The sequence below is a fragment of the Python bivittatus genome, unplaced genomic scaffold, assembly GCF_059951505.1.
Source record: "Python bivittatus isolate LINGU-HERP-01145 unplaced genomic scaffold, Pbiv_v1 ctg000080_np1212, whole genome shotgun sequence".
NCBI classification, from domain to species: domain Eukaryota; kingdom Metazoa; phylum Chordata; class Lepidosauria; order Squamata; family Pythonidae; genus Python; species Python bivittatus.
The window spans coordinates 85,332,857-85,353,241 of record NW_028277035.1 but is presented as its reverse complement, the minus strand read 5'-3'; the positions used below and the strand labels follow the sequence as shown (position 1 = coordinate 85,353,241).

Genomic DNA, 20,385 nt, shown 5'->3' with positions numbered 1-20,385 from the left:
TTCCACTCCCCTTCTACAAGCCTCTTCATAAGCTTCAAGACTCAGATTATTGATCTGGTCTCGGAGACTTAAACTGGTTGATAGGTGCTCCATATCTTCTTTCTTACTTTGATTACCACTCCAAGTCAGTCCCTCTGTTTAGATTTACTAGGAACCCAGTTCCCTTTTGGAAGAAGACAGAGTCTGTCTTCCCCTGTCACCATCCAAATTTTCTACAAGCAGCAGGCCCACCTTTTCTTTCTTCCTCTTCCAGTGTCATAGCCAAAAAAGCCATCTTTGCGGCTCTTAGCTTCCCTTGAGAGCTTGAGTTCTTTTTCTGCTTTGCCCTTTCTAACTTCCTGTCTGTGTTAGCTACTTGCTGCTCTGCTGCTTGCCCCCACCATCCATTTCCTATACCTTTTTAGCTCAGTTGACAGCTCCTGGGCAGCCACAATGTTTTCCTGAGCTGCCCTCATCTTTTTTATCCTCTTACTGAAATGGTGCACAACCGCACTTCCAACATCTTATTTTTGAGAAGTTCCCAAATCTTCTGTGTTCCCTTTGACCTGAGGATTTTTGTCCATGAGATCCCACCTAGTATTCGTAACTATGACTGTGTCCAGAGTCACTTGTCTGAGATGGGTGGCCATAGAAATCAAGTAAAAAAATTCATTTCCCTTTCTGTAACTGGTGCCCAAGCTGAACCTGTGCAAAGGCCGCCTTGGCCAGAGCTGCCATCTGAACTTCAAGCAGGAGCTGAGAGTCCAGGAAGACCCCCAAGTCCTGCACAAGTCCAGAGCAGGCAGTGCAACCCCACTCAGGACTAAAGATGGAAAATCCCCAGAACTGGGAAGACCAAACATCCAAAGCCAAGTCTTTAGTTTGAGTCTGAGCCTGTTCTTCTCCAACCAGACAGCATCACTTGGTTGGCCAAACGCTGAGATGTAAAACTGGGTATTATCAGCTTACCAATGATACCTGACACTGAAATGATGCATGACCTCCCCAATAGCCTCATATAGATGTTAAACAGGAGGAGTGACACTGTCAAACCCCAAGGGGTTTCAAGTTGGACCTCTCCTCTCCTATCAACATTGATTTGAACCAGCTGCAGAGAAAGAACCATCACAACATTGTGCCCGCCCCCTCACCTCCCATACCCTGCAGCCAGTCCAAAAGGATATCACAATCAGTGTATTGACAGCTGCCAAGAGATCTAGGAGGGCCAGAATGATTGCACCATCCTCATCCTGGACATGCCAAAGGTCACTGACAATGCTGTCTTTGTGCTATGTCTTGACCTGAAACCCGACTGAAAAGGGTCCAGATAATCCATTTCATCTAGGATCCACTGTAGCTGCAGCTCAGTCAAAGTGACAACCCAAGTGGTTAGCTTAATTTCTGGCCCTCACGCTTTTGGGAAATGTTTCATCTGAGATGGCCCAGACTCTATCTGGATGTTGTTTATACAAAGGCCATTAGCTCTTCATCAGTGTGAAAATCTACTCTCATATCACCACAAGACACTATTATTGCATACTTGCTTCAGTATGGGGAAGTCTGTGATTTTGCTTTAGGGGCCAAAAATAATTTTGGTATCCTGTATCTTGGATGATTGGATGGGGGGGCGTGGAAGGAGGGAAAAAAGAAGCACAATTTGCTGCTCTACTTCTGGAACCAACATGACTTAGTGTGGTTCTGTCTTCACACCTTGGACAACAGGTTAGGCTAAGTGAATAATCAACCCTGCATCTCCCACTGAATGTCATGAATTCATGCCCAAATATGGTTTTCTAGTAGTGCATCCATACTTACAATTCAGTATAAGACTGAGACTTTCCATAGAATTCTTCCATTTAATGGTACAGCTTTGTTGTTCAGTAAAATAAATTGCTAAAAAAAACACAACCAACAAACCTGGCAGTTTCCAATACAGTAAAGGCAAAATTAGGTAGGCGGGGGGGGGAGGGGAGCAATTCTCAAATACTGGAGGTGGCAAGAGAATAAAAAAGCCCACTGCTCTGTACATCGTGTAAACAAAGCCGCACACACGCACACCCACCCACCCACGGCCAAGCAGATGGGGAAACCCGGCCAACCTTGTGCCTCTTCTCTTACGGAATGGGGGTGGTGGGGAGCCCGGAAGGTCGGATGCCCTAAGGCCTGGTCTTGGGGACAAAAAAAAGGCGCGCAATGTACAAACAACAATAGTGGGCACTTAACCCACCAGAATGCTTCGTACAAGCGTAACCGATTTCTGCTTTCCCCAAACGTGGCCAGCCGGCTGGCCGGCCTGCCTTTTGCGATCAGGTGCGCGGCTTTCTCCGGTGAAACGCTGAGTGACCTTTTTCTCCAGCAGAGGAGGGCGGAGATACCGGCGGCGGGGGACGAGCGAAAACACCCGGCATCACCCGGCGGCCCGTCCGCACGCCCGAGCGGCTGCTTCTCCAGACTGGACCGCCGCCAGGGTCTCCCCTGCCGCTGGCTAACCTTTGCCCTTTCGCGATGCGGCGGGGCCCAGGGGTTGGCTTGCTCTTTGCTCCTCCGCGCTCCTCCCCCGCCCTCTTTCTCTTCTCCCAGGAACGCTCCAGCCGGGGTCACTGCACCTTTAACGCCTCGCACATTTTCTGCTGTGTACAAACACCAAAGTCTAGTCGGAAAGTTAGTAACTCCGGGCCCTCTTTAAGGTGGACTGGACAGGGTTGCTCGCCAGCCGGGTGGAAGCGCCGGGCCCTCTTGGCCCCAAACGGCGTTGGCCGAGTAGACCCCTGATGCAGGCAAAAGCTCGCCCAGGCTCCGGTGGTGCTGCGGCTGGAGGACGGAAGCAGAGCATCTGTGTTGGGGTGGCCTTCGAAGCATCACCTGCTAAGGATGGCATGGGCCACCTTAAGGAGCAGTTGTTGGTGCTGTGAAGTGGGAGGTTGTCAGCGAGCACATGGGGATTTTAAAGCAGCCTGGCATTGCCTTTAGCTAGTCTGGTCTCTTGGGGGCCGGAGACGCGGGACCCCTTCCTTGGCCATTTTCCTCACTTGCAGAAAGGCCCTTGCTCTTGCTGCATACAATGAGCATCTGCTGCCAAGGGGTAAATGCATAGCTGGCATACCTCCGCTTCTGCCCTAAAGAAATCTGGTGGGCCAGGATAACGAAACATTCCTGCCAGAGATACCAACCTGCACCAGCACTCTCTCTCACAGCGTTTGGGTGTGTGCTGCAGAGCAAGTACCTGTTCTTTCTAAGAAACACTCTCTTTAAGAGTAGAATCTGCAGTATTCACGCAACTTGAGTGCATCTTCTTTTAACAGCACCGTGAGGATAATCATAGCAAAGTAAGGGAAAGAGCTGAATGTAATTTCCTATGCAAGCATGAAAAATAATTCTGAGTATTTGCATTCCTCCAAAGTACCTTATTATCTATCTCCCTTTAATGTTCTGTCCCACAGGGCTGATAACTTAATCCTAAGCAGACAGGGGAGAGTTTGCATTCAGTGGCTAAATATTTTTTCTTTTTAAATGGAAAGGCCAACTCTTGGTCAGACTTACTAATTTCTCAGGGCTGATATCAGAGCTCACTTGTGTGGTCAGTGAATCAGCTGGGTTTCACTTGGGGAAGGCTCTTCCAGAAAGACAGCTGTGGTGCAATTGTATATCTGAACTGCAGCTTTGGGGGATAAGAGGTACTTCTTAATAAGGTTGTGTTCCTGCACTTGACAGCTTGAGTCCTTTTGGGATTACTAATTATTTGATTTTTGCAGAATATAAGCAAAACAACAGTCTCTGAGCCTTGATAGAATTGGGCCTGCCTGTCTCCAACAGTTGACTCAAAGCTCTCTGCAGAGCCCCCATTGCTGCCCAAAGAAACAATTGTTACAATTTAAGCAGCACAAATGACTCAATTAGGCCCAGATGGGAGATACCTTGAGGTAGGTTTGCTTAGGAGAACTATGGAAATTTTTCTATAGAAGTTTTTCTCTGGAAGAAAAAAAAAGAGGAAATGCTTAGAGATTCTGTGCTAATTTCCCCTTTGTGATGTGGGATTTTGTTGGAGATTCATTTTATTTTACTAGCTTGCAAACTTCCCCATTCCCCTGGATTGAATAAAGCTGTTAGTCAAAAATGATATTATACTAAGGCTGCAATCTAACCCACCCCGCTTCCCAGATCTGTTTTGTAAATCATATTTTGTATTGTATTACAAATCATATTTGTATTAACATGAAATGTGTCATGTATCAGAATGCCCTTCATGTGCATACATTTCAAATGAGCAAGTACCTCTAATGCAATTAAGGGCTTCCTCTAGATGGTTAATAATACTGAAAAAAAAGTGAACATTTTGAATTGCATGTAAACAAGGATGAACACATACTGTCCTTAAATCTGTTAACTGATATTTTGTTGAGCCTGAGAACAGGTTATGTGGTCCATGTTGAGACATCCACTTGGAAGAAGTGCAATATTATGGAGTTTTGATTCCCAGAAAAGACTCTGTAAAATAAATAATACAGCTATCCTTCCATTTCTGATTCAGTTGCAATGTATCCTAGTGAGACAGCCCTTCTAAGATGTTTCTATATATTGTTCCAATTAGTAATGAAAGGTCTGTTTCTCAAACATGAAAACTGTATTTCTGAACCTTCTGACAAAGCTATTTCTTTTTTGCCCACCAAAATTTCTTGCTCCCCCACCTACTCCCAGTGAGTTTCATGCACTAATCAATGATGTCCACTTATTCTGGCTATCTCACACTTTTTTTTCCTGCTAAATGGGTTAGAGTTATCAATAGATATTTGACAGTTACCTCTGTGAATTTAGGTACCCACACCATAATCACAAGGGTTATGTCTGCAGCAAGCAAAAGCTGTTATCAGATTTTAACACTAGCGGTGGGCAAAAAAGGAACAAGAGCTTCTGACAATGTGTAACTATGTTCAGTTTATTTTTAATTTTCCCTAGCAGAATTTTTCTTTGAACTCCTGTAGAATATTTTTTTCTTAGCGTTGCTGAAATGCATTACCTTCACTATAATGCTTCAGAATGGATCCAATTTAAGTGAAAATTGCTGATTTGAGAGTCATTTGTCCAAGCTGAGAACAGGAGGCTGTAATTCCTTGTTATTTCCTTCACTCTAGCTTGGGATTCATCTTAAGAGGTCAGAAAGAAAGCATCACTCTGCTCTGGGCAATTGCATTACAAATATTAATATGCATATAGCTTCTTGCTAATGAATACAAATTGTAGGGCCTTTCTTGGAAGGCAAATCTATAGTGAGTAGTAATATTCCCACTATTGCATATGGCCTAGATAAAATGTGAGAGTCTGCAGCTCTGTTAGACTTTAGTAGAGGTAACTCCAGAAGTTGTAGGTTGTTGGGACAGGACTTTGAGGCTGAGTGCTCTCTCACAAGAAATAAATCCAACTATTGTGTTGTAATGCCCCTCCATAGGGGAAAGTTCTTACTCTTTCTAGGATTCTTCTAATAAATTATCTGATGTTAAACATGTCACAAAACTTTTATTATGAATTTCCATAGCGGCAAGTGTCTATTTTGAGAGTGTTTTGCAGATGATTTCTGCAAAATTCTTAGTATTATAATTCTTCGGTGTTTTATGGACTGGAACAAGTGAGCACTTAAGTGTGGTCTCTCTCTCCTCCTCCCCAAATCTAGTTCCCAGGGCGCTTTAAATTCTCTTTGCCCAAGGCTGTCACTTGTAAATATAGTGGGGTTTCTTGGAGGGGAGGTAGTATTGTACTTTTAGGATTATTCACAATATATACAGGGGAATATTGTTATGGGGAGGGATCAATGGGGTGAAGAGGATGCCTGTCTAGGGCAGAATAGAATGACCACATCGAGAAGTTCGAGAAAAACACTCGCAAATCTAAGATTTACGAGGTGGGGGGAGCGAGAGGAGCCAATATGCCTATAAGAGCGGGACTATAATATCCTTCCCCGTTTTTTTAACCTACTTCTGCCACCCCTCGCTTCGCGTCCCTCACCCCCTCCCATCGAAGGCGCTCGTCCACTTTAAGGCAAGGGGCGTAGCTCCACTTGTAGGTCTCGCGCGGCTTAGAGGCGGTGCTGTCGCGAGCTTCAGGCCGGGCGCCGATTGGCTGCGGCGGGTTGAATGTAAGATGGCGCCCAGGGAGCTGTGAGGGGAAAAAAGACGCGGGGCCTGAGGTGGTGACGGCGCGAGGCGACAGAGGGGCCGGGGTGAGGCGGAGCTGAGCTCTGTTGGGGGCAGCCGAGCCTTCTTTACGGGAGGGTGGGGCGCGGTATTCCGGAGGGAGGCGCAGTCCTGGATTGGTGAAGGGGGGGGGAGGACGACGACGGGAGGCGGCAGCGGCTGCACAGAAGGGGGAGGGGTAGCGGGGATGGGCGCGCGCTCCCGCGAGCCCGGCCCCGGCTGTTGTGTGGCGCCGCCGCCGCCGCCAGCGCGTGCACGCGTGGAGATTGGCGGCTGGTTAGGGCGGGATCCACTTGAGGCCTGCGCCGTTTCCCCGGGTTCGGCCCCGCCTTGCGTTCCCAAGCCTTCCTCCGCGCCCCCGCCCACTGGCACCCAAGGTGGGGAGGGCCTTTTCGCCGCCTGTAACGCGCGGGGGAAACCACGGCCCAGAATCAGTCGCGCGCCATACGCTCGCCTGACGCGTGAGTGGGCGCGATTTCTCTCTACCAGGCGCCGACTCGGGACCAGCGGCAGGAGTAGGCGAAGTTCCAGGATGAGGCCGGTAGGCCCTGGTGCTGCAGAACCCCGGGGGAGGCGGGGTGAGCCTCGTGGTGCCGTGCCGGCTGCAGCCAATTTCCTTGCCGCCGGTCACTCTTGCTAGCTGTTGCGAGCAGGATGCTTATCTCCACCCGTGGCCTGGAGGCTGTAATAACGGAGGCGAGGCGGACCAAGGCGGGGTCCGGGCCTTGCTCAGGAACCAATAGTATTTGTCAGGAGCTCGAAATTGCTATATTAAATGTTATACAGTGAGCTATTTGTATTGTGTAAAGCTTCAAATAAGCAAATGGGATCGTTTGAGCCTTCTCAATATCTAATTAACTTTTACTTCTATCCAATAATATTTGTTCCAGAGGTTCAAGCGTTGCTGTCTCGTTTTGTAACTATAACCCACTAGGTATATTATTTTTAGTAACGTAAGTATTTCGGTCCTGGAGAGGATCTATATACTTAAAGAGGCAAGGCCAACTTTGATGGCACATAATAAAAGTATTTTGGTTTTATTATGTGCATTGATAAAAGATGTGCGAAAGAACCTGCTGGAGGCCTTTGCTTGCTTTCAGTCTGTGAGCCTGTCAGATTCCTTGTATCTTTGGCATTCCTCAGTCTTGTGTTACTTTGAAGATAAAACAGATGTATTAGTGCTCGATTTTGTAAACTGGCACCCACTTAATGGCTTTTTATACTTTCAGTCAACCCTTTGGTTAGAGCATAAGATACCTATGGTGCACAGTGCACTAAGGATATACAAATATTGTACCAGTTTGCCTTGCACCTTGTTTCACAAAATGTCTTGACAAATGAGTTGGATAAGAAGTTGGCTCAGGTGGATCTGTGACCTGTCTTAAGTATTAGCTAGAAGAGTAGTACTGTAGAAAATACTATGGTATGTTAATTACTGGCTTATTCAAAGCTCCAGAAATCTTGCAATTTAATGTATAAATATGTAAAATAATATGTTCATATAATATTTTCCATTATTAACGTAAAGGCAGATTGCACAGGCTTTTCAAGCTTTGAGAACTCATCTAGGCACTGACTGGACCCTTTAACTTCTACAGGATGATTTTATTATATTCCCTCACAGAGACCGTGCCCTTGGATATATTATATTTAGTTCATTTTATTACACTTGTTTAATATTACGTGGATTTCTTTGTTCTGTCTTCTCCATAATGTAATGAGTCAGAAAGAGTTCAGGACATAAATATCAGAAATGTGTTCAGTATGCTGTCTGGTTAGTCTACATTGCCCATATACTTCATATGTGTCTGACTTCAGTGTCTAAAATTTTCTGATTGAATTGCTTGCTAATCTACTTTTTCTAACTACCCTAATGTTATCTACCTATACAGGCAGTTAAGGGAACTGCTTATATATTTAGCCAAGAAAATTTATTGTTTGGTATCATTTATTCAATTCCCTTTGAAAGACAAAGGAAAGCATATTATGTCAAGGTCATGTGAGGATGAAAGATCAGTAAGTAATTGACCTATATGATTTTAAAAACATTGATTTCATAGATGTATGTCTGTGCTTGGGTTTACACCTCAAAGTCATAATGTGACTTGTATTGATTTAGTATAGTGTGTAAACCATATGTTATCCTTTATTATTTTGTGTGAATTGGACCACTATTGCTTGTTTAAAACTAACAGTTAAAATTTTTATATCTGTGATCATGGACTACAGCCATAAGACATGGCATAACCATCATGTACTGTCTGGAAAGCATCCTGCTGTAGTACTGGGTCAATCTTCCTTTACATAGTGCCTCCAGATATGTTGGGCTTTTAATTTTTACCTACTCTATATGGTTAGAAATGCTGGTAAATGTAATATGACATACCTATATACAGTAGTACCAGACTGGGATAGGGTGAAGTAGACTGCCTTCACTTTCTATTTTCTGGAGGCTGTAATAGGCAGAAGAACAATGGAAGATTTCAAGAAGGTAAAATTGCTTAGATTGGGTGATCTTGAATTGTCAGATAGGTATGTTTCTGAAAAATTGCCATAGCAGAACTTCTAAAAATCACATATTTTAATACCAACCTAAGCTATTCCCCTCTCCTTATTTCTTGTTCCAGCACTGCAACAATTTGTTTCAAAGAAGTTTATGTTTAAAATTTCTGTTCTTAATGTAGGAATGGTTTGCATGTGCAAACAGACTGTACAGGATTACAGAAGAAGGGAATATAAACATGAACTTTAGTTATTAGCTAGCAGATAACTTGAAAAAATGTAGAAGAATTGACAAAATACTCTAATATTGTTATGTGATAGTTCAAATCACAGTATGGTCTAATTCTTTGCAATGATGGATCTTAAACCAATGATTGGGGATGTGATGGCTCTCCTGATACTGCTGAATCACAGATCCTAGTGCTTCTGAATAATATAAGCCAGGCTGACTGCAGTTGCTAGAAGTCAGTAAGTCCAAAAGTTCTGTATCCCAGTTTTAAATTAATTGGCTACCAGTAGTTTAAAGCTGCATTAGAAAGATACTAATAGTTTTGTTGACCAAACTAGAGGTTTTTGATTGGTGGGAGAAAAAGTCAGTAATGTGATGCTAGCCTAGACTTCTATTTAGTTCAGTTATCATTGTCTTTAAAATATGGGCCATGGTTATTCCCCTCAGCTGAGATAAAAAACTCTATTTTATGTCTTCCTACAATTTGATTCACCTTTCAGAATCAGCCTAAATAGATTTCTGTATGCTCTTGTATTGATTTTACAGTGTGGGGAGGTTTGTATGACGAAAGAGAGAACTTAGACCTGTACTTCTATGCAGTGTGTGTTTCACTGTGTATGAATTTACTTTTCCTTGTCTTTGTTTCCCCCATTTGTATTTTAGAGGAAACACATGAAATGTTGAAAGGACACTGTATTTATTTACAAGTGATCCAAGTACAATAATTTTATTTGGATTTCTTGTGTTCTCATTTAACCTTTGAAGTAACCATTGAGTTTATTCCCTAAAAATACTGTGTTTCTATTACCTCCCAATTCTGCAGTGTATTCTTCATTTCTTTTTTATCTTTCAGTATTAAGACTAAGTGGCACAGTTTCCAAGGACAGACTGCTACCCCAATACTTATTACTTTTCTCAGTTCAACACTGTTTCAACAAAACAGTGATTTGTTTATTCCCACAAGTAAAGTATATTAAAGGTGCTCTAGGCAATAATTTGAAGGCTGAATACAAGTCTTTATAATGCATGTATCAACAAATGTTTATAATCTTCTTTTGGATGATTGTGTGATTCTTATTTCTTCAACTTGCAGTTCAAGTAAACTTATGGAAAGTAATCAAACTTCCTTTTTCCCAAAACTCATGTCCTATTACATGAAATTAATCTGATTTGAAAATAATTGGTAAATGGATTTGTAGGAATGGCCCTTATAACTCATACTTATCAAGGGAAGGTGTATAAATGTTAGGTTTTTCCAAAACCATACCTGTGCTTGAAATATTTATTAGTAATAGTTATTTACTATCTTTACTTCTGCTTTTTTATTTGAAATTGACTTAACATTACAGAGTGACTAAATGAATTACATTCAAATTCTGTGTGTATAAAGATTATAGGGGGAAAAGCCTGTTTTTGTAAAAGTTCCTTTGACTCCAAAACTTTGGAGGCTCTAGGAATATATAGGTTAAATAACTGGTAGCGGATAGTTTAACTCCAACCCAGACTTTTCTGCCTAGCCACATCTTTTATAACTTGCCTTGGGGGCATGTGGAGATTTGAAACATGAATCATGATGCAAATACTACGACTTGTATACTTGCATGAGATGGTAGGGTCCTAGTATATAAGGGTGGGATTTGCATCATGACACAACTCTATGTGTATCATTTTAACATAGTCTCAGTTTGCTGTGGACATCTGTGTGTAAACCCTATGAAAATGACTTTTTCATCGAATTTATATGGCCACCCATCTCACAAAAAAGTGACTCGGGGTGGCATACAATAACTATATTCATATTCATAACTGTATTCCAATTCAAAATGAAATATCTTTCTTTTAAACTTAGATTTTTATTTGGAAGAACCACCACACTGTTACAGTTGTTAAAATGTATTTTTAAAAACTATTAGAAAAAGTTGGTTGATTTTAGCTAGGGCTGCCAGCTCTTCTCTTTGACACACCACTTTTTCCAAGTGGAAGTAGATGCTATGCTTAATCTTCATTCCTCCTGGGAAATTGTGCTTACTGGGTCAGCAGCTAGGGGAATAGAATCATTAGTTTTGGCTTGCAAGAGAAAGCTTCCATCATCCGGAACTTTCATTGGAAAAAGTTTTTTTTTTTAATTAAGCATTTTAATTTTAAAATGTTGCAACTAAAATATAGGATTGGTGTTTCATTTACTGCTTTCTTTATAAAGTAAATCAAATATGAGTTACCTATAAAGTAACGTTTTGATCTGATGATGCATTGATTCCCTCCCTATTCAATTCCTGATACAAACCTAAAATGAAAAGCATTACATTATTTAAAAAGTTAAGCTGTGGTTCATTTTTGTAATGCTTGGTTTGGATTAAAGAACCTGGCATTTCTTGAAATTTCTGAATGACAGACTGAAATTAAAGGTGAGTATAGGGGTTTGTTCCTCAAATGGTGCAGTCTTTACAGTATATTGACAGTTATGATTGATAGCTTCTGTTAGCATGAGAGTTAGAAATATTCAGTAATTCCTCAAACACTAGATAAAAATTAAGTTTTAAGTTTGAGAAAAAAAATCAAACAATGCTAAGTATTGTAGTAGCTCATTAATGTATATAATAGGAGTAGCCTGTTTTAGAAAATCACTAAAGTTAATGGGTTGGATCTAGATGTACATAAGTACAACAGAACTTGGTAGAAATAGATGTCTCCCCAAAGCACCCCTTCACATTGTGAAACTAGTACAAGGCAGATTGGAATGGCAAGTGCATTGAGGTATGCTGTGATGTTGGGATGTAAGGAAAAGTAAAGTCCATGAAGTGGAGTTACTTTCCATGAGTGTATCCCCATTAATGGAATGTGCATCTAATTTTTGGGGTTTCACTGCACCAAAAAGTTGACAGCATTCTCTAGCATTTTTGGAAATCTTAGGACTGTTGGATGGTATAGGAAAGAGGGAGGATTGCTTCTGCCAGCCTTGTCCATGTGTGTCTAACTAATCTTGGATCTCATCCATAATTCAGCTCATTTATAAATAAGTTTGCCAACTTCTTATGATCCTGCCCCTGTATCATTATTTGTCCAAAATACAAATTTAACAGGTAAGGTTTTCTTCAAGTGGAAACCTTTCCTCCAACTTTATTTTGTAAGTCTGCTGGACTGTTATTAAAGGGAGAAGAGTAGAGTCAGTAAAGAATAAAAATAATGTAGATATAAAACCAGATGCAAATTCAACACCCTTTATACAATGCACTATATTGATCTCACTCTAAAATGGAAGGTCAGCATATTTTCCATGGGGTTACAATCAATATATTATACCTTGCTAAGCTTTCCAGAAGTCTACTTTATTCTATTCTGTGAATCTGATTTGGGGTACGTTTCATGATCACTCGAACACTAATTTTAATGGCTGTTAACTGTTCTGTCTTTTTATTACCTGGTTATTGTCAAAGTAAGAGGAGAAAGTTGCTTAATATTATATACCTTAGAATTTTCAGAAAAGGCTAGATTTACTGTAACTTTGCTTTGATTGACAGAGGCCAAGCAACTTCTTGCATGTAATTGCAGTTTTAATATCTTTGTGCAAGGCCTGGATATAATTCACACTGAAGAGTATTCTGCAGTTTAAATAGTGTAGGTTAATTAATTTACTTTAATTTAACTTTCTGCAGTTCTACTAGTCGTAATGAGGAAGATGAAACTAGATAGAACAGTGAAGTCCTACTCATCCCCCAAAGCAGCTTTTCTGGGTGCTCCCTTTCCTGTTCTTTCAAAGGATTAAATGGTGTGTTTGTATATATTTTAATAGAAGCTAAGTATCAGAAAAATGAATTCTTGTACAGAATTCACATAAACAGCGTTGAATATTTTTTATTGCGTGCATGTATGGTTGGCATAAAAGTCAATGACTCACTCCTAGGAAACCCTATAAAAAATAAAATCCCTTGATTTGAATAATGGTTTCTGCCAAGCAAGTATACTTTTTCTGTTCTCTGAATCAGAATTGCATTGGCAGTCAAGATCATCTATCTTTCTGAATTTAGGGGTAATTAAAATACAAAGTAAATGTAGCAAGTCCTATTTTACATCCTTTTACCATTGTTTTCCAAGGCATTTGGTGCTGAGGTGCTATTTTGCTGCAGTTACTAAGATTAGTTAATTACTTGCATGAATTGGCACTGTGCAAACTTTTTTTGAGGTTTAAAGAGACCTCCTCAATAACTAGGATTACACATAACAGTTGCAGTTTTTTAATTACTTGATTTGATTTGCTTTAGTTTTGTTCATCCAGTTTTGAAAAGAGGCAATAGAGTGATGACAGTTTGCAGGTTATGGTTAACTTCATATATTATGCATAATTCTTTCAGTAGGTTTCTTGGTAGTTATAGTGAATAGCTATATAGGGCTCATCTGAAGAAAGATTCACTTGGTTTGTAAAGACAACAGAGATATGAAGCCGGTGGTCTGGAGTTTAAACTCAAAATTAATAAATTACTGGTTTTTCTTCTAAGGAACCCTGAGGACTTTGCAATATGAATAATTCTTTGGAGAACACAATTTCCTTTGAAGAATACATCCGTGTGAAAGCACGAACAATCCCCCAACATAGGATGAAGGAATTCCTGGACTCCCTTGCCTCCAAGGGCCCTGAGGCCCTACAGGAGTTTCAGCAGACAGCTGCTACCACAACCATGGTATACCAGCAAGGAGGCAACTGCATTTATACAGATAGCACGGAAGTGGCTGGATCTTTGCTTGAACTTGCCTGTCCTGTTACAACTAGTGTCCAGCAGCAAACCCAACAAGAGCAACAAATACAAGTGCAGCAACCCCAGCAAGTCCAGGTAATGTTAACATTGCTTATGTACTAGTATTGGCTATATTTATACAAAGAAATATGGAGGAACTGGAATTATAGAAATCTTCTTAACATCTATTGAACTCTCTTCCCCTGTTTTTCAAAATAAAATGGTTCACAAAATAAGCCTTATTTAGAGAAGTTCAAACATCCCATCATGGACTATTCTATAGCTAGGCCACTTCATATAAGTTAATTTCTATAATGCAACTTTTTTCAGGGATCTAGAATTATCTTTTTTTTTCATAGCTACTCTTCTAGGTAAATCAGTTATTTATTAAGTTCTGTATAATAGCTGTTTGAATAAATATATGTTTAATTCATGTATGAAATTTGATTTAAATCTTTTCTCTACTAATATAGCCTGATTTTTAATAATAAATCAATTTTTATAAACTTAATGTTCTTTTTATTGCACAAGTGTATTACATTCCTTTCTTCCCCCAATTCAGAATCCTACAGCATAATAAATGCATATTTAGTATTGGATTAATAGATCTGGGAAGAGAGAAGTACAGAAATGTAAAGCAAGATTTTGTGATCTAAACTCTGAAGGTTTTTAAATTGTAAAAAATACCAGTTGCATTATATATAGAACATGTGAATAAGTTGTACAATATTCTGTTTGCTAGATTTTTTTCAACTAGTGATAGGAATTTTAATTTGAAAATATGTTATTTTCTGCTGCCCAAATAGTGTTAATACTGCTTTCATTTAACTTGCTTCAAAGGGCATTTACAATAGAAATAGAAATCACAGAATATGTAGGTGCCCTTGGCATTTATTTAAAATCAATACGTAGGCATAGTATTATGTGTATTCTTCCTACAGTACCACACGGAGGATTCTGGTTACAGTTGTGCTCCCTTGTTGGATACTACTCTCAATTGACAGAAAAGGAGCTACTATTTAGCATCTATCAATAATAGCAATAATATGTAAGATTTCTGTTTGTTATGCAGTTTCAATTACTTGTTTTGACTTCTTTCAATAATTGCAAAATAGGTAAGACCATTATATCAGATTTAGAAGTTATAGAATACTCTTAGTAATAGTATCATTTGGCCTTTTATAGCATGAAGGTACATCATAAGTTAATGGTTTAACCTTCTGGAGATTGTTATTGTCTGTTTCAAAACATGATATTGAAGTACTGTATGATACAGTACAAAGAAAAGAGTAGTAAAGATTGTATTTGCAGGCAGTGGCAGGCTGTATATAAGGATGGTCCATGCTGGTTGATTGCTCCTAGCTGGCTTCTGTTAGTGGCCGTAGCTTGCATACCTAAGGTTTAATCTGTGATTCGTTTAATGTTCATATGCAAATGAAGACTGTTGGCTTGTTTTCCTAAGAAAATTAGAGTCTTCAGCCATACTTTTTTTTTTGTTTTGTTTATGACTATCTTATTAAAAGGTAGACAAGCCAGAGTAGCTTGATTTAGTCATGCCTACAGATGCAGCTCAGGCACCAAGGATAGCTCCCTTCAGATGTCTTATCTGAAATTTGCAGTTGAGTGGGGTGGATAAGGCTGCATGTCCAGCTCTATTCTCACCCCACTTTGAGGTTTCCTTATGTCCAGATGAATGGCTTTTAATAAAGCTAGAAATAAATTTCTTTTGATTAAAAAGTTGGGATTCCTAAGGCATCCATAGGTTGCTGAAGGGACTTGTATGCTAATAATAAGCTGTGGCACCACTGAGGACTAGCCACAAATCTATAAGGTAAAGATTAGATTCTGATGTGAAAATAAAACTCAGATATGCAAGTAAGAATTTGCAAGTCCCAGTATTTAAAATGAAATGTTCATAATTGAACCCTAAATTGTCTATATTCCATCAGAATTTATAGTTTATATAAATATATTTATTTATACCTGTACCAAAGGAAGTTGAAAGTTAATTTTCCTTTTCTATGCTTTTTCTCTTCTGATGTTTCTTTTTTTCCTTTTGACTTTTTTGTATTTTAATCTTTCAGAAATTTAATAATTTTTTTATATATATATATATATATATATATATATATATATGTATATGTATATGTATATTTAAATGTATACAAATTTAAATTATATAAATGTATTTAACGTATCTAAATTATATTATATAATGTATTAATAGATATAGGATTTATACCTACCTTCTCATTGCTTATAGATTGCAGGATTTAAAAACAAAAGTTGTCATGTACCTTTTACTGATAGCCTCTCACTTCTTTTTGCAACTGCACTTTATATTCTAGTTCTTAGCACTTGCCAAAAGTTTGAATAGAAAACCTATGCCACTGAATCAAGCCAAACAATACAAAGTTTTATTTTGAACAGTATTCACAATTCCTTTTTATTAAACTAAAAGCGGAAGCTGCTGCTTTTTTAAGGACTAGAGAGATGTATAACTTTTTTCCTTCATAGGCTTGCAAAAAACATTTTAACTAGCTCATATGAACAAATAAATAGCATACTCTCACTTGATTACTCAAACACAGACTGAATTTATGCAAAAGGAAATATTTGAATTTACATGAAATCTGAAAAGTGTTCTGTAGCGATGTATTTGTGAATGCCATTTTTTTTAATGTGGCCATCAAGGGGTAAGAATACAGATATGAACAATTCTTATCACTAGCTTCCTCTCCTTACATTTAGTTTGGGTTATACATTGGAGGCTTCTTGTGCCATTAGTTTTTTCTTTCTGTTCTACTCTTAATGTCATGTACAGCAGGATAACATTAGTTCATGTGTTGATACGGTACAATGTCCGTGAGAGAGAGAGCTCTCTCTTACTGAATACATTAACGTTACTGGTTGAAACAAAATTGTATCACTAGTATTGCTTGAGAATAGTTTAGGCATTATTAGTTCAGACTGTACATACAGGTTAAAGTAAACTTAATAGAAATAACTTAATAAAAATAACTATTTGGCCTGATTCAGATTTAATGAAAAGCTGGAATTAGAGAATTTCAGTTTACTATCTGTAAGAAGCGTGTTGTTTAATTGTTTCTGCTTGAACACTGAAGTGGCTGAAAACTAACCAGGCAACAATAGCTAAGTATTCTATACTATTTTTAAAAAATTAGTTAGGTTTGTTTATCCTAACATGTTTTACAGAAATAAATAAAAACAAATATAGGAAAAACAATAAAAAATAAAGCAGCCAAATTAACTCCCCCTCAAAAACCCCAAAAGGGAAAAATGATATATATCACATATTCATCAAATGTCAACAAGTTCCTAAATCTACATTAAAAAAAAAAAAGATTCTCTAACATTACAAAATGTCATATGGAGTCATTTTTGGATTAGTGATAACATTGCCTTTTCAAAAACTTTGAATCCAATCCTTAATATTAGGAATATTACTACTTTTCCTATTTCTCAAAATAATTCTCTTAACAACCCCCCATGCCCCATTTAACCATAACTCTTCAAAAATAGTCAGGTTGCAATGTTTTGGAACATAACATTGACATCTTTTTAAAAATTCCCCATAAATCTACTTACATACATTAAAAGATTATTCCAAAAAATGTCAGTAATTCACAAGACCAGATCAGTAACCCCCCAAAGGGTGGTTGCCAGTAAAGAACAATTCTAATATAATTATGTTGATGCACATGCAATCAAGTATTCATTGGTGTATTCCTAAAAGAAGTTTTCTGCTCAGAATGCTTACTATTTGTAGGCTCCTTGGAGGACTGTTTGAAGGAAAAAATTGTTTTTGAGGTATCTTAAATTTTAAGGAACAAATGGACTATTTTTTAACTGTGACTCTTGGTCAATGACATATGCTCATTTGAGGTTTTTTTGGGGGGGGTGTTCTTGTAATGTGTAAATTTTTTTTTCTTTGCAGTTCTACCAAGATGTATTAACCATTTTTTTTCCTTTGTGGATACTCTCATTTAGCTGATTGGGTGCCTATTTATATTTAACTCCTAACCCTAAAATTGCTGCCGGCGTATTTATTTGTTTACCTTGATATACTACCAGCTCCCAAAGTCTCTCGGGGATTTTGGAGCTGATACACTAACTGCTCGTGTGTTATTTTTCCAGGTGCAGGTTCAGGTTCAGCAGTCCCCTCAACAGGTGTCCACCCAGCAGCTCTCTCCTCAGCTCACGGTCCACCAAGCCTCAGAGCAGCCAATACAAGTCCAGGTGCAGATCCAAGGCCAGACGCAGCAGCAGGCATCCCAGGCCATACAGGGCCAGACCCTTCAGAGTCCCAGCCCTTCTCAGTTGCAGGCGGCTCAGATCCAGGTGCAGCACGTGCAGACTGCTCAGCAGATCCAGGGTGCAGAAATACAGGAGGAACACATACAACATCAGCAAATCCAGGCCCAGCTTGTGGCAGGACAGGCTATCGCTGGAGGCCAGCAAATCCAAATTCAGACAGTTGGAGCACTTTCCCCTCCTCCATCTCAGCAAGGCTCACCACGGGAAGGCGAGAGAAGGATCAGCACCGCCAGTGTCCTCCAACCAGTAAAGAAGCGCAAAGTGGATATGCCTATTACTGTGTCGTATGCTATTTCAGGGCAACCAGTTGCTACGGTTCTGGCCATCCCCCAGGGCCAGCAGCAGAGCTATGTGTCCTTAAGGCCGGACTTGTTAACAGTGGATAGTGCCCACCTGTACAGTGCCACTGGGACCATAACCAGTCCCACTGGGGAGACTTGGACAATTCCTGTTTACTCTGCCCAACCACGTGGTGACCTACAGCAGCAAAACATTACCCATATTGCCATTCCCCAGGAGGCCTACAATGCCGTCCATGTTAGTGGCTCCCCAACAACTTTGGCCACTGTGAAGCTAGAAGAAGACAAGGATAAGATGGTGGGAGGTGCATCAGTAGTGAAAAACTCTCATGAGGAGGTGGTGCAAACACTTGCCAATTCCCTGTTTCCAGCACAGTTTATGAATGGCAATATCCACATTCCAGTGGCAGTGCAAGCAGTGGCAGGGACCTACCAGAATACAGCACAGACGGTTCATATATGGGACCCGCAGCAGCAGCAGTCCACATCACAAGAGCAGGCACAGCAGCAGCAGCAACAGCAACAGTTGCAAGTTACTTGCTCTGTAAGTAAGCTATATTTATGAGCCAAGTGTCTTCAGTGTTGAATAACTTAATATGGGCAGGATTGTCTGTCATCTCTGTGAAAGATAACAGTTTTAAAGGGAAGATGTGTCTGCTTTTTGTGTTCTGAACACTTACATTCTGTGCTTTAAATAATCTATAAATTTTTACCCAGGCTTTCATTGCAGTTCTTCAAGAATGTCAACTGGAATATAATTATTGAAATGCTTTTATCCAAATGATTAATGCAGCCATGCTTGGAGTACTTTATGTAGAAAATAGCATCAAAATAAGGAACTGGAGTCCATTGGAAAGGTTGCAATATTTGAGGATCTTTGCCTTGGGAAAATCAAGCAAGCCAGGCTAGGGAAAATTACTGAGGCATATACCGCTTTACATGATATGGAGAAAATGGATGTGGAAAAAAATTGCCCTCTGATAATGCTTGGTCATCCAATGAAGCTGAATGGTGGGAGATTTAGGACAGATACAAGGAAGTGTTGTTCCATACCAGTTACAGATATCCAGTGCATTCAGGCTCACAAGCTTTAACAGTGGCTGCCAGTTTTTGATAGCTTTGATTGATTGATTATGTGCCATCAATTGGTGTCGGCTCTTAGTGACTACATAGATAGATTTTCTCTATGACAGTCTGTCCCTAACCTGGTCTTTCAGGTCTTCCAACAGTAGAGGACCTAGGAATGGCCAGAAAGGAGTGAGGTGAGAGCACCGAAGGGAAAACTTCATTTGCCTCCTGCCAGTCACTTTTCTTCTTAGGTTGCTTTAAAAATAGACAAATCCATGAAAGATACACTATTTGTGGCTACCAGTAATAATAGTTACATATAATTTCTGATATTGTAATTGCCTCTTGGGAATCTGAGTAAGAATGATAGTTGTGGTCCGTAAGCATCTGTCAAATATGATTCAACATGGCTTATGAATTTCTCTGGATTGCACAATTTGTTCTGAATCAAATATTTCTGTGTTCTCATGTAATTTAGTTTCCTTGTATGTAAAAGTGGGCATATGATGAGAATGTTGAGAACATAAAATCAGCTAGCCAAAGAGGGTACAGTTACCTGGTCTTTTTTTTTTTGCAAAGCATTCTGCAGAAATATTGTGCATATTAAAATATTCTGTCTGTCTTCTATCATTACTATTAGGACTTGAATACTGCTTTCTAGCTCCAGAGATTTTTATAATCTAAATTGTTGGATCCAATTCTGCATAATTGCGGAAGATAAACAATTCTTCACTGAATGATACATTAGTATAAATTCTTATTTTTCATCACGGTCAAGTAGAAACTTCATCAGGGCTGAACATAAGCTGTTGTGGAACTTTCAGGATAAATAAAACATACTTCTTTTAAGTGATAGGAAGTCACGGAGATGCTGAACTATGAGGAAGGAAGGTAATATTCACTCTTTGGTTTTCTTTGGGTGCTTCATATAAACAGTGGAAACACTATACTTTTTTTTTATGTAAGTGCCATGTTGTATATTACTTCAGGAAGTAGCTGTATGCTGTTTAGAGCTGTACTGTTGAAATGTCAAAAAGCATCCAGAATAATAAGTG

At 39.5% G+C, this 20,385-nt stretch overlaps 1 protein-coding gene across 5 annotated transcripts in view; it reads left to right on the top strand.

The window, feature by feature from the left end:
- Positions 1 to 6,080: 6,080 nt before the first annotated feature.
- Positions 6,081 to 20,385, top strand: part of QRICH1 (glutamine rich 1) — a 29,145-nt gene continuing 14,840 nt past the window's right edge. Inside the window, exons 1-4 of one of the 5 annotated variants that reach the window (XM_007431378.3) lie at positions 6,113 to 6,190; positions 12,549 to 12,661; positions 13,389 to 13,721; positions 17,784 to 18,806. In XM_007431378.3, coding sequence (XP_007431440.1) covers positions 13,410 to 13,721; positions 17,784 to 18,806 — 1,335 coding nt within the window. In that variant the 5' untranslated portion in view covers positions 6,113 to 6,190; positions 12,549 to 12,661; positions 13,389 to 13,409. Of the gene's footprint in view, positions 6,191 to 6,342; positions 6,706 to 12,529; positions 12,662 to 13,388; positions 13,722 to 17,783; positions 18,807 to 20,385 lie in introns of those variants that run through there. The other 4 variants (XM_007431377.4, XM_007431380.4, XM_007431379.4 and 1 more) reach the window with 4 other exon arrangements.